We start from the raw sequence: 18,065 nt of genomic DNA on the forward strand, positions 1-18,065 counted from the left end.
CCCTGAGAAGGGAAAGAAATACTGAATGCTGTCCCACAGGCCTGTCGCATCTTTCAAGTAATGGGCTCATATGTTAATTGATTAAAATTTGGGCTGTCTCTGTAAACAATCGTTATACAAGGCTCAATTTCTTATGTCTATTCTTCCAGGTCATTATGACAGTCTCTGCTGAATTCCACTTCTTTTATATGCTTTATTTTATTCCATTTCATTTCATATGATGAAAATCTTGGAGGAGCTGAACATCCAGGAATCTATTTAGTTATTTTGGTGATCATGAAAACAAAGAAATCAAAACAAACTGAAAAGACTGTCCAACGGGCAAACCTGAGCACCTCCTTGGTGGGTTTTGGGCTAACTCCCCTAGGAACATCCTGCAGCACTGCTTGGTGATGTTGCTGGACCCTCTCAGGAGAACATTGCGTCCAAGCACAACTGGAAGGTCTCTGCAGACAGAGGGGTAGCTCTGCAGCTAACACGGTGAAGCCCAAGAGGCTGCCTATGGGAGGGCTGGCAGAGCTGAACTAAGCCCGAGGCAGGTAGGATGCCGACAGGCACCTCCTTATGCCACACTAATGACTTGGGGGGTGCAAGTCGCTGCACTTCAGTCTTTGAGCTTCTGTTACGGCAGTAACTGCAATAAAGGGGACCCATGTACATTTTGGGAGTGGTTGTCACTATTTCAACTGCATAACATGCTTCTCCTCTTCCCAGGGAAATGAGAGAAGAGTGCAAAGTAGACTAGTAATTTCCTGCACAGATCTTGACCAAGAAAAAATGCTGCCCAGACCTCAGAGAGGTCTATGTCCCATCAGCGATGGCAACGTGCTGCACCAGGCTGCTTGACCAGGCTGGAGCAGCCAATTTGGCCTTCTGTTGAATCAGTCTCTGTAAAAATTAATGGGGTCAACAAACCAGGCACGGGTGAGTACACCGCTGAGTGCACAGGCTCCTAACTCCCCACTCTTATGCAAATAACATATGGCATTATTTTCTGGGCACAGAGAGTACCTTTGCCTGCAGAAAGCATGCCACTGAAGAGAGGATTCACGGCTATGAAGGACTGGTCCTGGCAGGAGGAACTGCCTTTTAAGGGGGCATCTCAAAAAACCAGGCGAATGGTTCTTTGCCCATGAAGCGTAGGGAGTGCTATAATTATATTTCCGTAGTTCATGAATAAAGTGTAATCATTAGTGACACAGTGATAATAAAAAGAACTCTACTCCATGCTTTATCTTTACGCCTAAGACAACTATTCAGTCTTTGTTTTCAGCAATGTACTACTGAAAAATAATTTTAAAAAAATTACTATGCAATATCTGCACGTAGCACAAGGAAGGTTTCATAGGTAGCTCTGATGGGAAGGAAAGAGGATAAATGAGAGAGTGCTTCTAAAAGAGCAGTTTTACTGGGAACAGATGCAGGCACGTCTTTGTCAGAGCGAGATGGCAATGGCAGCTCTTCCCTCTTCAACATCTTTTAGTTAGCCCTCTGAAAACCTGAGAGCACTGTTGGTATTACCTCTGTTTATTAAAGATTCATATTCAGACTTTGCTGGCCATGGGTCATTTGCTTTTTGGAACCGGAGCAACAGAAAATTGTGTCTGAGATATCTGCAAAAACGTACTTAATGAAATGACTAACGTCTTCAGCCAAGTGTCTAGTTGATTACAGGGTCCAAACAGCAGAACAGCAATAAATCTGCCACAAAGAGAATTGTCAGTCAAGAAAAAAGGCATAAAACCAAACAGACAGGGAAGCGAGAGCTAAAAATGTGAAAATGCAAATCTAGTGTTATTTTTACTAGTCAGAGCTCTGATATTTGAGCACATATGCTAATTTGGTCAAGTGTGAGATCCCACCATGTCTCAGCGAGCACTATTTTACAGGGAAAGTGATGTTCCATTCTGCAATCATTTTAAACATGTTGTATATTTTCTCTAGGCAAAAATAAAAAAAAGCAAGGGAAAAACCAACAACATTTTGCAGTATAAAAAAGCCCAAAGTCTTTCCTTTGCCATAAAACAGTGTATAAATAAAAACACGATCGTTGTACATTTATGATATTTCCACCAGAGACATTTCTTATCTGCCTCTGTTCTGACTAGAAAACAGTGATCAGAAACTCAAATTTCTGGTTGGATGTCAGCGCGGTCCTCTCCAAGCCCCCCGCCCCTCCAAGTGGGACATTAAATGCCCATTTAAAGCAAACCTGGCGGTGTACACCTGCATAAAGAGCCTGGCAATCAGTCCCAAACGCCTTCTCTATCATTTCGATTCCTGCAAGGTTTTTCTTTCTGATACCCGGGGCATCTTTGTTGACATTACCAGCAGGCAAGCTGAAATGATGCCAGGCTTAACATTATGCCTCAACGTTCAAACACGCATCATACCGTGGTCCAGTCGTGTGTCAGGAGGCTGGTGGGAGCACTCGTTTACCCAGGCAGCTTTGAGTTTGTTTAATACGTCTCAACACAACACCATGAAGAGATACTTGAACTAGTTCTGAGCAGGGACTGGCAAGGTTAACCGGGCTGGGCAGACCCATGCTCACATGCATCCGCCGCCTCCGGAGCTCAACCAGCCTATTCAGACCCTCTATGCGCTGCTGCATCGCACCTTGTTAAAACGTACTGCCTGTGACACCCCTTACTGGGGAGCAGCGACAGGTCACCTCTGCTACCTGCCTTGGCACCGTATCTGTCGTCCTCTCACACACCCAGGCAGCTAAATTGGATTGCTTCGGGGGGCTTGCACGTACCTTCGTTTCAACATCAGTCTCAAAAGGACTACATAAACACCAGCCCAATTACGGGTACACCACTAAGCTTCACAGTGATCTCATACAGCCCTACAGCACCAATGACCTGGTACTATTACACCCATTTTACAGAGAGGTAAGTTTTAGTGTAAAGTCCTGGCACCCTCGATACAGAATAAACAGGGACTTTTGGTAGCTTGGCCAAGCTCAGGTGTGCTACAGTGCAGGTCTCTGCAGCATGTGTAGCACAGACCAAGAGGATGGCACCCAACGACGTCTCCAGCCAGAAGACAAAACTGCCTGGCATCACTGCCTGGTTTTGCATGCAGCTGAACATCAGGTACACAGGCATACATATGTATATAAAATAGTATATATAAAATATATTCATAAGGCAGACAGGCACGTTTTTTACACTTCCTATGAATCACACCCTACAACCTGCCTGTGCTTGCCAGATTGAAATCCTATCACCGCATTCTAAAGAACATCATTAAGAGGCTTAAAGAATAGAGATGCTACGTGTCTCCTTCAAGACAAACTTTGCTGTATTTTTGAGGCTGATGCGAAACTTTAGCTGCAGTGCAGAACAATAAACAATACATATTTTATAATGGCAGCACAAAAATAGCATGCGATATTTCTTTCCTGGGCCTGCTAGTGCCTCTCTTCTGCTTTAAGATCACAAGAGAAGAAAAATCATGGCTTATTTTGAATGCCTTCCATTCAAAGTTTTTAATTAATTTATTTATTTATCTAATTTCTTTTTCCTTTTTGTCCTTTGCGGGCTTTAGCGCATCTACTTTTCACAGCGGCTTCTCTCAGATATTTTACCTATTTCAACTGCTCAAATGTTTATCTTCACCAGGAGTGAAAGGAGAAAAGCTTGATTCCCTCAGGGTGATGCAATATTTCTGCATGGCATTTCAATAGCGTCCTGTTATTCAAACAATTAGAAATCACAGAGACTATGCACGGAATTATCATCATACTGCATAGAGATTTTTATTATTATGTAGTGCATAATGAAAATGATTTGAAGGACCCCAAAGCATCATAACAGAGGGAAGCGCTGAATAATCAGGTGATTTTTTTGGGGGAGGAGACTGAAAGAGACCAAAATACTGTTTACTGGACATATGTCAAGCTAAAATGCGCTAAAGTGGTGAATGTATTTATTGCTGCCCTTCCTTGCATACCAAATGCAACATAATGTGGGAGCGTAGCTGGAGGGCAGAGCGGGGAGCTCGGGCCATCGCCGCGCAGCTGCCACGCTGCTGCTGCTGCTGCTGCTGCTTAATAGCAGGGAGGGCCTGGCAATGCTTAAAAATACATATGGATTTTTCAGAGCACGTTTGTTATGCCAGCTCATGGAGGTTGTTTCAAAACGGTGTCGCAGACGGCTCCCACAGGCCCCTCACCCTACGGTGGGGAGGAAAGCCGCCCGGGCGCTGGCTCCTTCCCGGAGCTGGACCAGCTCGGTGAGGAGCTGGTCCCGTGGCTCCATCAGCTTTCAAGGCTTCATCCTGGAGACTGCAGCGCATGCAAACTGCTTTAACCTGCTGTGCAAGACACTGCAACTTGATTGTAATTCTCCTTTCATATTTTTCCTTGTAACTTTCTTTACTAAGTTTTTGACAAAAACCATCACAAACTTCACCCTTGCTTCCCTCTTATGATTCAAAGCACCAATTATAACATGACCTTCATCTGGCTTCCCGATGCCTCCAGTGCCCTCCACAGTACACTGAATTGTATGCTAACATCTTTAGGGCAAAATAAATGTCTCAATTTACTTTTTAAAAAATCTCACTCCTATTTAAAAGGAACTACGTTGTGTAAAGCAGTCTTTCCTAGACTGGATGCTTTAAACCCAAACAGAGAAACTAGAGAATTACAAGGCTGATGACTGGGTTTGAAGAGCGATGGAAAAATCCTCACGCTAGCTGTGTGACTAGAGAGGAAAATTCTGATTCTGTTCACATGCCAATTCAAGTGTCTGCAGGTATCTAACGTGTGAAGTTTATTTAAAGCACATAGAATAAAATAAATGCCTTTTTATGGTTTGCCTACACTCGGTGTCCTTCACGTCTCTATAGTCTGTGCTAAAACAAAGCTTTGCTGACTGTTTCTCTCCCTCTGTAAACATTTGAGGCTGTCCTTCACCAACGTTTTATCGCTGCGTGCCTCAGACTGCTGATATTGTTCGCTCCTATCTTGAAGCCAGCAGAATAATGAGAATTGTTCCCACGAATCCCAGCGTTTCATGCCGGCCTGCAACAGCCAGCGGGAATATTTCAACGTCTGGTGGGAAGCTCGGGACAACCGTCCAGCTGCAGGTGCTGGCATGGCCCGTGCCCTGCAGCAAGGCTCCCTCTGCTCACGAAGAACCGCGGTACCAGCTGGGATGGGACAAACGGCAAATTTCTGGTAACAGCTTTGTTAACTACACCAGAAGTTACTTCTGAAAGCAGACTCTGATTTACCAGCGAGACTAAAGGGATGACAGCCCTCCTGCCAGCAGAGACCAGTGCATCGCAAGCCCCATCCCACACAGCATGTGAGCCATCCACTGCTGGTGAGGAAGGCAAGGCTTAGAAGTGACCTTCCTAAAACTAGTGAGAAGAAAACGGTGTTAAAATAATTCCTTCTTGCAAAGACTCGTTCTGCACGTGCAAAATCAGACAAACTCTTACCATAAACTGCTCTGCACCCTCAAACACGTGTGTCTCACGCTTCCGAGGAGACCTGCCTGAGGCAGCACCATCTGAATCGGCTGTGTACTCCAGGCTACCCTGCTCCGTAGGCTGACTCAAATTACAAAACAAAATCCAGCCTAGCTATTTAATGACATTTTAGGAAGATACTTGGGGCTTTCCTTCAGGCTTTGTTCACACCTCCTGCAGAGACAGACATAAGGCAAGACAACCTCATGTCAGCCCGCACGGTGATGAAATGAGATCTCGGCCCACAGGTATGAGACTGGGATCGATGCAACCCTGAGCAACTCGCTGCACATGCGAGAAGGAGAGAGCGGCAGTAACCCTCTTGTTCCTCAGAGTGTTCAGGTCCGAAGGTGAAAGGTGCTCTACAAAACTAGGTGTTACTACTGGCTGGGGATGCTGCCTCTTCTCTTGCCGTCTCATGACGACCACAGTGGCGACTTGCCTTTGGGAGCAAGCCCCAGGGGAAAGCACCGCTGCCAGGGAAAGGAAAATGAATGAAGGAATGAAATGTGCCACCTCAAGGTCACATCCTTGCCAGCAAGGAGCAGGAGATGAGAGTAACCTTCTTCAGGTCTGGGACAGGGATTAGCGGAATCCACCAGCGGGTTCTGAAAGGGACACCCCGCAAGCACTGCGCCCTGGCCGGGTGTCCCTGGAGCACCCGTGCTCCTCTGCATGGGAGAGCTTTGTTACAAAACAGGCAAGCTGAGACACAGCAATTAAGTCTGTACCTCTGGGCACATCTCACACAGGCTTTTAGCTGCAAGTCGCACGTGGGAAAGGACCCGGGCAGGAGATGGACGCTGTGAGGAAGGGTCGCCTGCCACCCCGCTGGGGCTGTGAGAGCTGAGGTCAGCCCGGCGCGTCAGCTCCTATTGAGTTCTCCTCGGGCTCATATTTAATGCATGGGATGTATTTTTAATGGCTTAGATGTGTGAACAAATCGTGGCCTTGGTGTTCTGACATGGGTGTGTGAAGGAGCCTCCGACCTTCTGCAATGGATGCAGTTCTAATTTAATAGTTAACATAAAGTGGGATGGAAGAGATGAAGCATTCTATTAAGACATTTGATAATAAATTGGAAAGTGCTTTCCCAGTGCTTTACATAGTTATTCTCTCTGCTGATCTATTTAGCCAACACATGTAATTCTAAGCTACAAAGTTGTATTCCTGCTTTCGTAAACATACTTACATAAAACTCAATAACAACACACTCTATTTATTGCTAAAATGCTAGTAGGAAATTGGAAAAGGTATAAATACAATTCATTGCTGGTGATCTCCTGCCCCCTGAAGGCACTGTAAGGCTCCAAATCTTGCTCAGTTCACAGCATCATAAAACCGAAGCAATAAATGTCACTCCTTTCTTGATTGCGCATTAGGCCAATCGGCTTTTTATTGCGACTAAATAGGTCGTCACGAAGGCACCGCTCCGTTTACTACTCGGGTACGACTTCGGCGTAACGGGGGGCCAGGGAGGGAGGAAAGCTTATTTTTAAATAACAAAAAAGGGAAAAGGAAACAGGAAAAAAACAAAGGTGCAAAACCGCGCTGCTCTCCCAGGTCTCTGCGCTCGCTCTTTCACGCTGTAATGCCCTGGTGTATGCAGACGATTATGTGTCAATGCACATTAATATTTGATGTGCATTGTCATATTATCCCTTATGTGCACTCTCACAGCCTGGTGAGCCCAGGCTCTCCCAGCTACCAGGTTACACAACCCAGCGGTGGCTTTGCCTCGGAGCACCCGCACACAGCTCTGCCCTCGCAGAGCCAAGGGGGATCCTTTTGTACACCTCCCACAAAGCAGAGGGAGCCGGGCATCATCTTTACAACACCCTGTATTACAGCAAGAGTACAAAACAGACTGCCAAAACCATTCCTTCAAATGCAAATAAAGGTGTGCGCTCAGAAGGCTGTTACATTTTCCTGCCTGGGACTGAAAAGCGCAGTCGCAGCTGGTGGCAGAGGAGTGAAAAACCAAAACCCCGGTTTCACTTGCTCCTCTGTTAAACTGGGGACACAAAATCTTTGCTTTCTGCCACGCTGTCACCTGTATATGTTGAGCTGTGCATGGAAAATTCCTGAAAATAGAGAGGGCTGTTGTTGCCGTCTCACACAACGCCCTGCCACGCGCGCACCCTTGTAACGCGCACAGACCGGCGCTAACGCAGTCCACAGCCACCGCCTGGCTGCCAGCGAGCCACTGCCCCACACATCCTCCACCTAGAATCATAGAACGGTTAGGGTTGGAAGGGACCTTAAAGATCATCTAGTTCCAGCCCCCCTGCCATGGGCAGGGACACCCTCCACTACACCAGGTTGCCCAAAGCCTCATCCAACCTGGCCTTGAACACTGCCAGAGATGGGGCATCCACCACTTCTCTGGGCAACCTGTTCCACTGCCTCACCACTTTCAGAGTGAAAAATTTCTTTCTTATATCTAACCTAAATCTCCCCTCTTTCAGTTTAAATCCATTGCCCCTTGTCCTATCACTACACACCCTTATAAAAAGTCCCTCTCCAGCTTTCCTGTAGGCCCCCTTTAGGTACTGGAAAGCTGCTATAAGATCACCCCGGAGCCTTCTCTTCTCCAGGCTGAACAGCCCCAACTCTCTCAGCCTGTCTTCATAGCAGAGGTGCTCCAGCCCTCTGATCATCTTCATCTTCACCTGTCCCCGCCGTATGAATGTTTAATTCACCTGCTCCATGCTGGGCACTTCATTTCAGCCTCCAGGCTGAGGGAAGGCAGGTGAGGAGGACCTCCGTGCTGCCTTCAGGTAGTGTCCTCCAAACCCTCCCCGAGCCCCTGCGCGTGGGCAGCTGCTGCGGGTCCTCTCCGCTCTCCAGCAAACAGCAAAATGGACCAGCTGCAAGTCAGCTTTAGGTTTTCTCCCTGCTTCCGCAGTCCTCTGTCCTTTCTAGTCCATCCCTCCAGCCTTCTCTGCCATGACCACCCATCCCTCTGTGCCTCCTGTCCACACGCCACACGCTGAACGTAGAGGTAGGCATCTTGGCCATAGAAGAACCTAACAGGAAGATTTGGCTATTTCGAGACATACTCTTAAAATTATTGCAGCTTTTTTTTTCCCCCCAACTCTAATGTTGACATACTAACAATTGTGAAGACAAATGACAGCTCTAAACGTCTTACAAGCCTTCCCTGCCTTAAGTTTCAGAAGAATTTGTGTCTTGCTCCTACAGGAGTATGGCACCATGGGACAAGAAAACCTAAAAAAACATGAGAAGTTATTTTTGGCTTTTCATAAATCAATATTTCCTCTGAAGCAACTGAAGGAGTCAGTAAGCCAAATTCTGCTTTTATCATCACAATTTCCAAGTTATTCCTTTGCACTCTGTGAACCACTGTGCATTTACTCTCTGGCAGAGTCTGTTCTTCCTTCTGCTGGCAAAAGGCTTCACTGGCTACTGAGAAGTTACTCCACAGTTATGATACTTTTGTTTCACTGAAGTCAATGGAATAACTTTCATTGACTTCCATAAGCTGGAAGTTCACCTTCTGAAACTGAAACCCAAGTTTGGATCAGCATTTGAAAAGCAGCACAAGGAAAAAAAGATCTGTAAGTGCTATGACTGCGTGGAGTATTATCCCCTGGACATGTGGCGAGTTTTGCTGTAACTGCAAAAGATCTTTTTTATTACAAAACCAAACATTAGGGATTCTAGTTTTTGGATAAGAGATGCATATAGGGTCTCTAAAAGACCTACTTGGGTAAGTAGTACAGATTGAACACAATGTGGGTTTGCATTTATCCGAGAACATTCAGAGCTGTGATATATAGTCTACATGACAGACTTGCTCGATGTATAGAGAAAATATAGCCAATTTCTTTGTGTAGGCTGAATTATTTACCAGAGTGTTCCAAAGTGTATTGGTAATAAAACACCATGAAGTATAAGTAACTCCAGACAATCTTGGCTTATGCTAAAACCAGTGGGGTTTTTTTAAGAACATTATTAAGAAAATAAATTCTGAGAATCTGGAAAGGCAGGAGTTTGTCAAATGAACATAAGCCTCTGAAGGATTGCGTTGACTCAATGGATGGAAAGGTCAAATTCTCCAAACCACTACCCTAAGGGAGTTGGGAATCAGTCTCACTTCAAAATTCAATAGGCTGTTTTGGCACAGGATGAAGGATGCAAAGATGGTAAGGTGATTTTGTGAAACTTACCTGATTGGGAAAAATGGCTGTTTTTAACTAAAACCAAATAAAATGTAAGTAGAGTATAACAATTTCACCAGATGGCAAACAAGCCATCATTTTTCCGAGTATTAACTTTCTAGCCAAGCACCTTCTAGTAATGCATTCAGTTTAGAAATACGACGTGCTCATTCCTGCCTTCTACTCCTCAAAAAGCCTGGACCATAAGCTGCTCTTGGAGAAACATCCTCTGAAGATAAAGCTAACTTCTTGTTCCCATATCTTCTCTTGCTCTTTCTTCAAACTCATTGCTGAGGAAGAGGAAAACCATATAATTTTTGGCTTGATTTAAGGTCTTTTAGAAGTCAGTGGAGACTCCTATGAAAGCCACCAACCTGGGTCTTCCTCTGAGTAGGTTTAATAATTAAAACATCACATATGGACAGGTAGGTGTCATCTTGCTTTTTTTTTTATATTCCTGATGTTTTGTCTTTCATTGCAGTTCAGATTTCCAGTTCAAATCTTGTTGCTTGGGCTACTTTTTGCAGTATCGCTGACCCTCAGCCCACTGCATGGTATCTCTACAGTTATGTCAACATGGTGTCTCAATAGTTACACTAGAAGTCAGGGGCTTTCTTTTTATTTCAAAATCTTTTAACCATAGAACATCCCAGAATCACAGAATCACAGAACGGTTAGGGTTGGAAGGGACCTCAAAGATCATCTAGTTCCAACTCCCCTGCCATGGGCAGGGACATCTTCCACTAGACCAGGTTGCTCAGAGCCTCATCCAACCTGGCATTGAACACTTCCAGGGATGGGGCATCCACAACTCCTCTGGACAACCTGTTCCAGTGCCTCACCACCCTCAGATTGAAGAATTTCTTCCCTATATCTAATCAAAATCTCCCCTCTTTCAGTTTAAATCCATTGCCCCTTGTCCTATCACTACATGTCCTTGTAAAAACTCCCTCTCCAGCTTTCCTGTAGGCCCCCTTTAAGTACTGGAAGGCTGCGTTAAGATCATCCCGGAGCCTTCTCTTCTCCAGGCTGAACAGCCCCAACTCTCTCAGCCTGTCTTCATAGCAGAGGTGCTCCAGCCCTTGGACCATCTTCATGGCCCTCCTCTGGACTCGCTCCAGCAGCTCCATGTCCTTCTTGTGTTGGGGACTGCAAAGCTCAGTTTTGGATCTAGACACAGTTCTAACTCGGATCATGGTTCTAGATCACTTGTTGGTTCTAGAGCGGTTTCCAGGGCAGCAGTTCATTCTAGAGGAGAGGGTGTTTTTTTTTTTTTTTCCTTTTTTCTTCTTTTGAGAGAAAGGCTCATAGAATGGTGATCCTGTCATCCTCCCATAACTCTCCTAAGTTTGTGGCCATTCTTTTCTCTGGAGACAAAATTGGAAACTGGTTATCGCACCAGTGATATGGAAACAGGAAATCAATTTCTATGTATTTGTTTTAGATTCAAATTCCCAAGGAGCTGGGTCAAGGGGAACTTGCCCAGCCCAGACTTGTACCTCAGCCGTGTCCTATAGCAGAGATAAGGCCCGAGGCAGGTCGTGGGAAAAGCAAAGCAGACACAGAGATTTCCTTGGAGGAAGGAAGAGAGGAACTAACCGTCGGTTGGGCAGCACCAGGGTTTCACCTCATCCGATCCACTGCTGCTGCTTCCAAGGTTTATTTGGGAAGGGTTGTGTTGGCAGATGTCTTGGGGACTCACAGCAAAGGGTCAAGTGGACGGTGAGAAACAGTCGTTGGCTTCCCAAGGTCTGCAGTTTCCAGTCCTTCTTCTTTGCCTTATCTTGGCAACATAACCACACCACTTACCAGATTCTTCTGTTATGCTCTGAGTTTGATGATAGCAAACCAGTAATTTTTCAGAGAGGATCAAGACACCCCATTTGTGTCAAAAAACTAAATCTAGTTCCACTAAACAGTTTTGCATTTTGCTCTGCAGCTTCCACAAGGTGGGGTCTGGGCTGGCTCCTCTGGGCAAGTGGGAGGTGGATTAAGCAGTGAAGTCAGGACATTTCTGATAGTAAATATCTTAAAAGTGTATTAATTCTTCTTTTTTTTCTTCGTTCTTCTTGGTGTTTGGTCTCAATCTTCTGGGAACAGGTAATTGCAGCGTGCCTTCTATCTGACGGAAGTAAACCGCTACGTCTTGTTTGTGTCCATGAAGGCCAAGTAAAACAGCAGCAGCTCCTTGAGTAGCTCTTGCTCGGGGCGCTCCACTGCCATGCCCTGGACCCACGTGGTCCACTCAGGGTGCTCCACTGCCGTGCCCCGGACCCACGCAGCCTGCTCGGGGAGTTCCACTGCCGTGCCCTGGACTCACGCGTCCCGCTCAGGGTGCTCCACTGCTGTGCCCTGGACCCACGCAGCCTGCTCGGGGAGTTCCACTGCTGTGCCCTGGACTCACGCGTCCCGCTCAGGGACCAAATGAAAACTTTACAGTTAACTGGGCTAGTTTCTGGGCAGACACTGGAGGCAGCTCTGTTAATAGGCCAAGGCTAAGGTAAATGACAGGTAGGAGGGTGTAAGCCACTTGGCCGTCTCCTGCTGTGCAATGCAGAGATTGCGTGCTGCAATCCCTTTACTTTCCTCTGTAAACCCTCGCCTGGACTGTCATTAGACACCACTACTAAGCTCCACATGAAGATTTATGCAGCAGCAGCTTCACTTTGTGCCTTAGGTAAGATCTCAAGTTAAGCAGAAATTTAAGTCTTTGCAAGGTTGCTTTTTTTAATGACATGATTCCGTCTCTGTGTTTATTTGAACCACAAGTCCGAGGAATGTGTTTAAGTGTTATACGTAGCCATGAACAAAGATCTACTTTTTCTCTAAAAAAGAAAGGAAAGCAACAGAAAACGGCAATATATCTACTATAATGCACAGGACATTGCAGATGTTAAAGTAGCTCGTTGTTTCTGCCTCTGGAACAAGTAGGTCACACACAGTTCTTATACACGCTGCTGAACACGGAGCAGCCAATACCCGTGTAACATATATGAGCTTTCAAACCACCTTTTAGTACCTTATAGTAGTACAGCATCTTGTTTGCAGATGCTCTGGTTGAGAGCAACTGATTGAAAGGGGAAGGGACCCAAAGCTGACTGACCTAATTGCTGTGTGGATTGAGAAGCTAGCAAAATCATTAGTTTCTTTTATATGTTTTCTTTCTATACTATAATAAAGATAAATATCGATTGCTAGAGCAATATTGATTGTCGAGGTCGCTGCTGATGGCAGCTGCATGATTTGCACAAATATCTCCCATGTACAGCGCGGCTTATTTGCATGAGAATGCAGTTTCACCACCCTCATGTGTAGCAGACTGTGCGCTTGCCTTATAGGAGCGTTTACCCAAACTGTATCTATCAGTGATTAGCAGTAAAGTATGAAAGGAAGGACCGAAACAGTTCATCTTCCTAATATGTTTTGTGTGTGTGACTGTCTGCTGTAAGTGGAGCTGATTGTCCCAGCCACACGGAAAGAAGCGCAGGGACACAAGGGCCCTGCTGTAATTATGCTGCAACATCACCACCTCACTTGGGAACACCACCCAGCCACACAGCACACCTCAGACCGATGCTCCTTCCCTCACCCTCCGGATGAGACACTGAACACACCAAGCCGCTTCACTCAGGCCTGGATGGCTACCTCCAAGCTCCCAGCTTTGGGTCATCAGGGACATAGTGTCCCCACAGAATGGCTTCAACATCTTCTCCTGAGCTGAACCTGCCTGATGGGATCCTTGTCCACTTGCAAGACATGGAAAAGGCCCCTCCAGCATGGCCCAAGGTTTGTGAGGACAGAGGAAAGTTGCCTACCACAGGCATAATGCCTATGGCAGAGCACAAAACACTATGCTCAGCCAAAGAGGAGTCGTTGGGGTGCATGGGACTGAGTTGTGGGAAGCAGCAGGGGTCATTTACGCCTCTTTTCACCACTGCTGCAAAGCCATGTGTGGCCCATTCAGGGTCAGGCACCTCCTACCAGGGATGCTGCTGCCTCTGTCCTCCACCTGCAACCTCCAGTAGGGAGGAAGGGGAACGCAGAGGAGCAATCTGTGGAGATGGCCTCCTCACATCCTTAGACACTGCCAGGCTGCAGAGAAAGCGTGGTCTCCTGAGCACGTTCTACATCTCTGTCTGTCTGTCTTATAGCTAGCAAACTGTATCTCATTCTGGGCAATCCTGCACTTTGAGACTGCTGCTGGCTGACCTGCTGATATTGAAATTCAAAGGAAAAACATGCATATTTAACCCCAATTCATCATTTTGATTTTGATTAACTCTACAAGTCAGAGGTTTGCAGGCTTTAATCTTGCTTTAAGAAAATACTCCTGTCCTCTCTTCTCAGCGTTTTCCAACCGGAAATTCAACAGAAGAGTTTTTCCTATTATTTATCTACTTCCACTTCCTTGGACACATCATGGACCTCTGAAATAGCTGCTCAGTAACTATTCAAACCAGAGCTTGTGCAGTGTAGAGAGTGCTCTTACTTCCTCAGTGGTCCATAGGAGGAGATTAATACTGGAATCCAGGTTTCTGATGTGGTTTATGCACTGATACTAAGCCACTTTAGCAGATAAGCAGGTACTCCATTTGGTGAGTACTATTTATACACAGTGAGTGAGTATTTCATGGGTGCTTTTTGGAAGATCTTAGACATACACCATGGTTCACAACGTTACGCTTCATTCTTCACTTCCTTTTAAGTATATCTCTCGGGGTGTTATGTTGAGTAGCCCTGTCTTACAAAATCAATTATTCCTTAGCCAGCTCAGAAATAAAACCCAAACTAAGCAACACCGAATGTCTGATTTACCAATAGATTGCAATCCGGTGCTAAAGAGCATAGCCACTGCCCTCCTTTAAATATTCATGAAGCCCAGTGGTGCAAAATGCATTAAAGGTGGGAATAATGCCAGTAATACACGATCCTCTTAGTGACAAGAAGCTTTCACATATTAAAGTAGCAAGATGTTAAAGACTTTCAACTGAACAGTCTTTGTTTTTAACCTAGAGAAAGAGATTCACTAATGGAATGCCAAATTGCGCTCACTCTCGTGATATAGGACTGCAGAATAGGATAATAATACATGCGTACTTTACCACGCTGTGGAAAACCTGTTATTACAGTGGGTTCTTTTCTGTCTTTTCTTTATGCTTTCCAGAAAACATTCACACATATATCTTACTCTTTTGAGTAGTCTCCTACATTCCAGCCCCCCTATCAGAATCCCAGGAGTCTAGCCATTAACAGTTTGGTTTTACACAAATAAAAAGATTTTAAAATAATGGTGACACAGTACAATAGCACTATTTAGCTGAGTGACAACTGGCAATGAATAACCAAAAAAAAATAAAAATAAAGAAAGAGTTAAAACAGAGACAAGGGACTGCAGAATAACAGACTGTGGCAATGCAGAACAACGTTAATTGTTGCTTTAAATCATTGGCAGCCCAACCACATCTGCCATCACACCTGTGCTCTCTTCTCTGATCTACTCTGGCACCCTAGAAATATTAGGCGAACAGCCAGCCTCGTAGCTTCAGTTCTTTGCGATCTGGCTCTGCTACCGGCTTGCATCCTCCTTACCTGGAACAGATCAGGCATCGACCCTGCACCCTCAAACTGCTTCTGATTGATAGGGGACACTGCTGGTGCTGGGCTCCTCACCCTGTAACAAAAGGTCTTGGGGCTGCCGGAACTCACTAACCCCATCTGGATTTTACAAACCTCATCAGTCAGGTGAGATAGCTAAAGGAGCCCTGCTGGCAGCTGAAATTTGATCCGTGTAAAAATAGTGATCAAATAATAAACTGAAATTTCTTTTCCCACTTAATCTAAGGACATTTTCTGCATACCAGATCTTGGCAGGGGGAGTGGGGGAATATGTCTATCCGGTGCCAAACATGGAAATTCAATTAACGTACACTGGAAAGAGGGATCTAGGTCCCCCATACATAGTCCGCTTTTATTCTAGAAATAAGAATAACAAAGAGCTAACACCCAGAAGGCTCATTTTTTAGAAAGACGGTTATTCAAGACTAATCAGGGAGCAGGGACAGGCAAACAGGGCTCTGTTACGGCATATGAAGTTGTTTACTTCAAAGCAGACTTTTAACAGGCTTTACACGGTCTTTGTACTTCTGCTTGGAAATCTGCTTTCCTGCCTTTTAACAGTTGGTCTGGTGGCATCTTCCTACTAAATGCCCTTCCCTGCTTCCCGTCCCAAGAAGCATCTTCCCCTGCAGAAAGATAGGCTGTCAATAAAGATCGAGAACTTCAGCTCCTGCAGTCATTACGCTGCTCCGTATAAGCCAAGTTGTTTCAAAGGGGAGGAATTAGATAGTGCAAAAGCTGCAATGGGAACATTACTGGGGTAAGTAGGATCAGGCTGTTTTATCGAGCTATTTCTGGAAAAAAATAAACACTGCTACTCAGTGCTTATGATTAATAACGTTATCTTGTAGCTAATTTTATTCCTTGCCCCTCTCTTCTCCTGCCTTCCAATTTGGAAGTGCACTTAATTATGAAAACATGAGCACTAGACTGTGAATTTTGATATATTAATTTTACCACAGTTTTGTTTCTACATCTCACCACCAAAACTCTCAAGGACAACCGGTCAAGGAGAAAACGAAAATCCTGACACCTGGAGTAATTTTCTTAAGCAAAGTCAAAATTAAGCAATTTCTTCCTCACAAATCTCATTACATTATTGCAAACCTATAACCATGATGCACCTTGCTTCTGTTTTTCAACACCACAATTTCTTTTGATGATTGGAACCAGAGCAAGGTCTCTGAGCTTTTTTTAGTGGGTGTGTTTTAAAGGCTAGAACCAGAGGTTATTAAGAGCCTGGCAAGACAAAACCAAAATGAGCACAAATGGATGGCCATATTCCTAAGGTTCTTCACTGAACAGCAGAAATGTTCATAATTTCATGCCTGACCAACAGCACATGGATGCCTTGCCTGGATGAGGGCAGCTGCCCAACACTGGGCCCGATTGTCATGTTCACCATTCATTCATTCATTCATTGACTCCTCTCTCTGCTCTGTTCCTACCGCCCAAGTTAGAATTTGGGCAATACTGCTTGATCGACCTCTCACTGCCCAGTCTCTGTACCCATCTTCAGCTACCACCAGTCCACAGCTTCAGAAGCATCGTTCAGACAACGGCTCTAATGTTTGCACGATTATTTTGTTGTCTCTCTAAATTTGTATTAATTACTTAGATAGAAATATGAGGCTTGGCATTAAGGCAGTGTTAGAAGTACAGCTCTGGGAATAGCGGCTTTTTTTATCTATTGGCTGTTCCAAAATCACAATGAAATGATTAGTTTAAAGTTGACTTAATACATGTGCGCATAGCTTCTAGGCAAAATGAAAAATTAAAAAAAAAATAAAATTCTGAGTAGATAGAATTACTTCCCTTCAGCTTATGTGGTTAAGGTTTAAAATAATAATAAAAAAACTGAATATTTTTGAAACTTCTTTTAAAAAATAAAACCCAAAACAATTTCCATTGAGAAAATGTCTAAATGTACACTCTGATTATTTCAGACATTTGAGGGTAAGGTCTTCAACTGCAGCAACTAGGAAAAATCGAGACAGATTTCGCAGCATTTCTAATGCCACACATGAATTAACATGGTGATAATACTAATGATACTTTTTAACCGGAAAAGCTTTAGGTCAATTACTTTTCCCAATTCTATTTTTACCAAAGTATAAAGCTGTAAAAACCCAGATGGAATAACATAAGTTATAACAGCAACAAAATGCATAATTGTGTTTCTAGACTTTGTCTAAATTGTGCATGTTCCAAAATTATAAACCAGACTGTTTTATACGTTTTTTCAGAGTAATAACCACCTCAATCACTGTGTGACGAATCTCTAGGTGCAGAAAATTGAATCTCTAATATTTTTAATGCTTTCTAAACCACAGTACCTTTAAATAATAAAACAGTCATTAAAATAGAAGAGTAGACCAAATTACTGTACCAAACATCCTCTGCATCTTCGTCACACTCTGCCCCAAACTGGCAAATGTCACAGGTCGATGTCTCTTTTTGATTGGTTTCACCTGAGCCTTCATTGACTGTTTGATGGAAAGCAGAAGAATATACATTAGTAAAGACAGCACTGTAGCAAAGCACTTCTCTCTAGAAAAATCTATTTACTGCGTCAGCTTAATGCATTGCTCACAAAGCCGATGGCTGGCCAATAGACTGTTTCTGAACAGGGCCAACACAGAGATTTCCGTGCCGGTCTGTGATAAATTCCCTGTCTTATGGAGTTAGAAGGAAAGCTGGAGAAAGACCCTTCCTCTTCCTTTTCCATTTGCACAACGATTCCCTCAAGCTGCAGCCCAGGAAGTTTGTGTCACCATC

General features: G+C 44.6%; 1 protein-coding gene across 1 annotated transcript in view; it reads right to left on the reverse strand.

The window, feature by feature from the left end:
* Window positions 1-18,065, reverse strand: part of TMEFF2 (transmembrane protein with EGF like and two follistatin like domains 2) — a 134,132-nt gene that overhangs the window by 38,715 nt on the left and 77,352 nt on the right. Inside the window, exon 5 of the mRNA XM_086615754.1 lies at window positions 17,677-17,773. Coding sequence (XP_086471880.1) covers window positions 17,677-17,773 — 97 coding nt within the window. The remainder of the gene's footprint in view (window positions 1-17,676; window positions 17,774-18,065) is intronic.

The sequence above is a fragment of the Tauraco erythrolophus genome, chromosome 8 (genome assembly GCF_009769465.1).
Source record: "Tauraco erythrolophus isolate bTauEry1 chromosome 8, bTauEry1.pri, whole genome shotgun sequence".
Classification (NCBI taxonomy): domain Eukaryota; kingdom Metazoa; phylum Chordata; class Aves; order Musophagiformes; family Musophagidae; genus Tauraco; species Tauraco erythrolophus.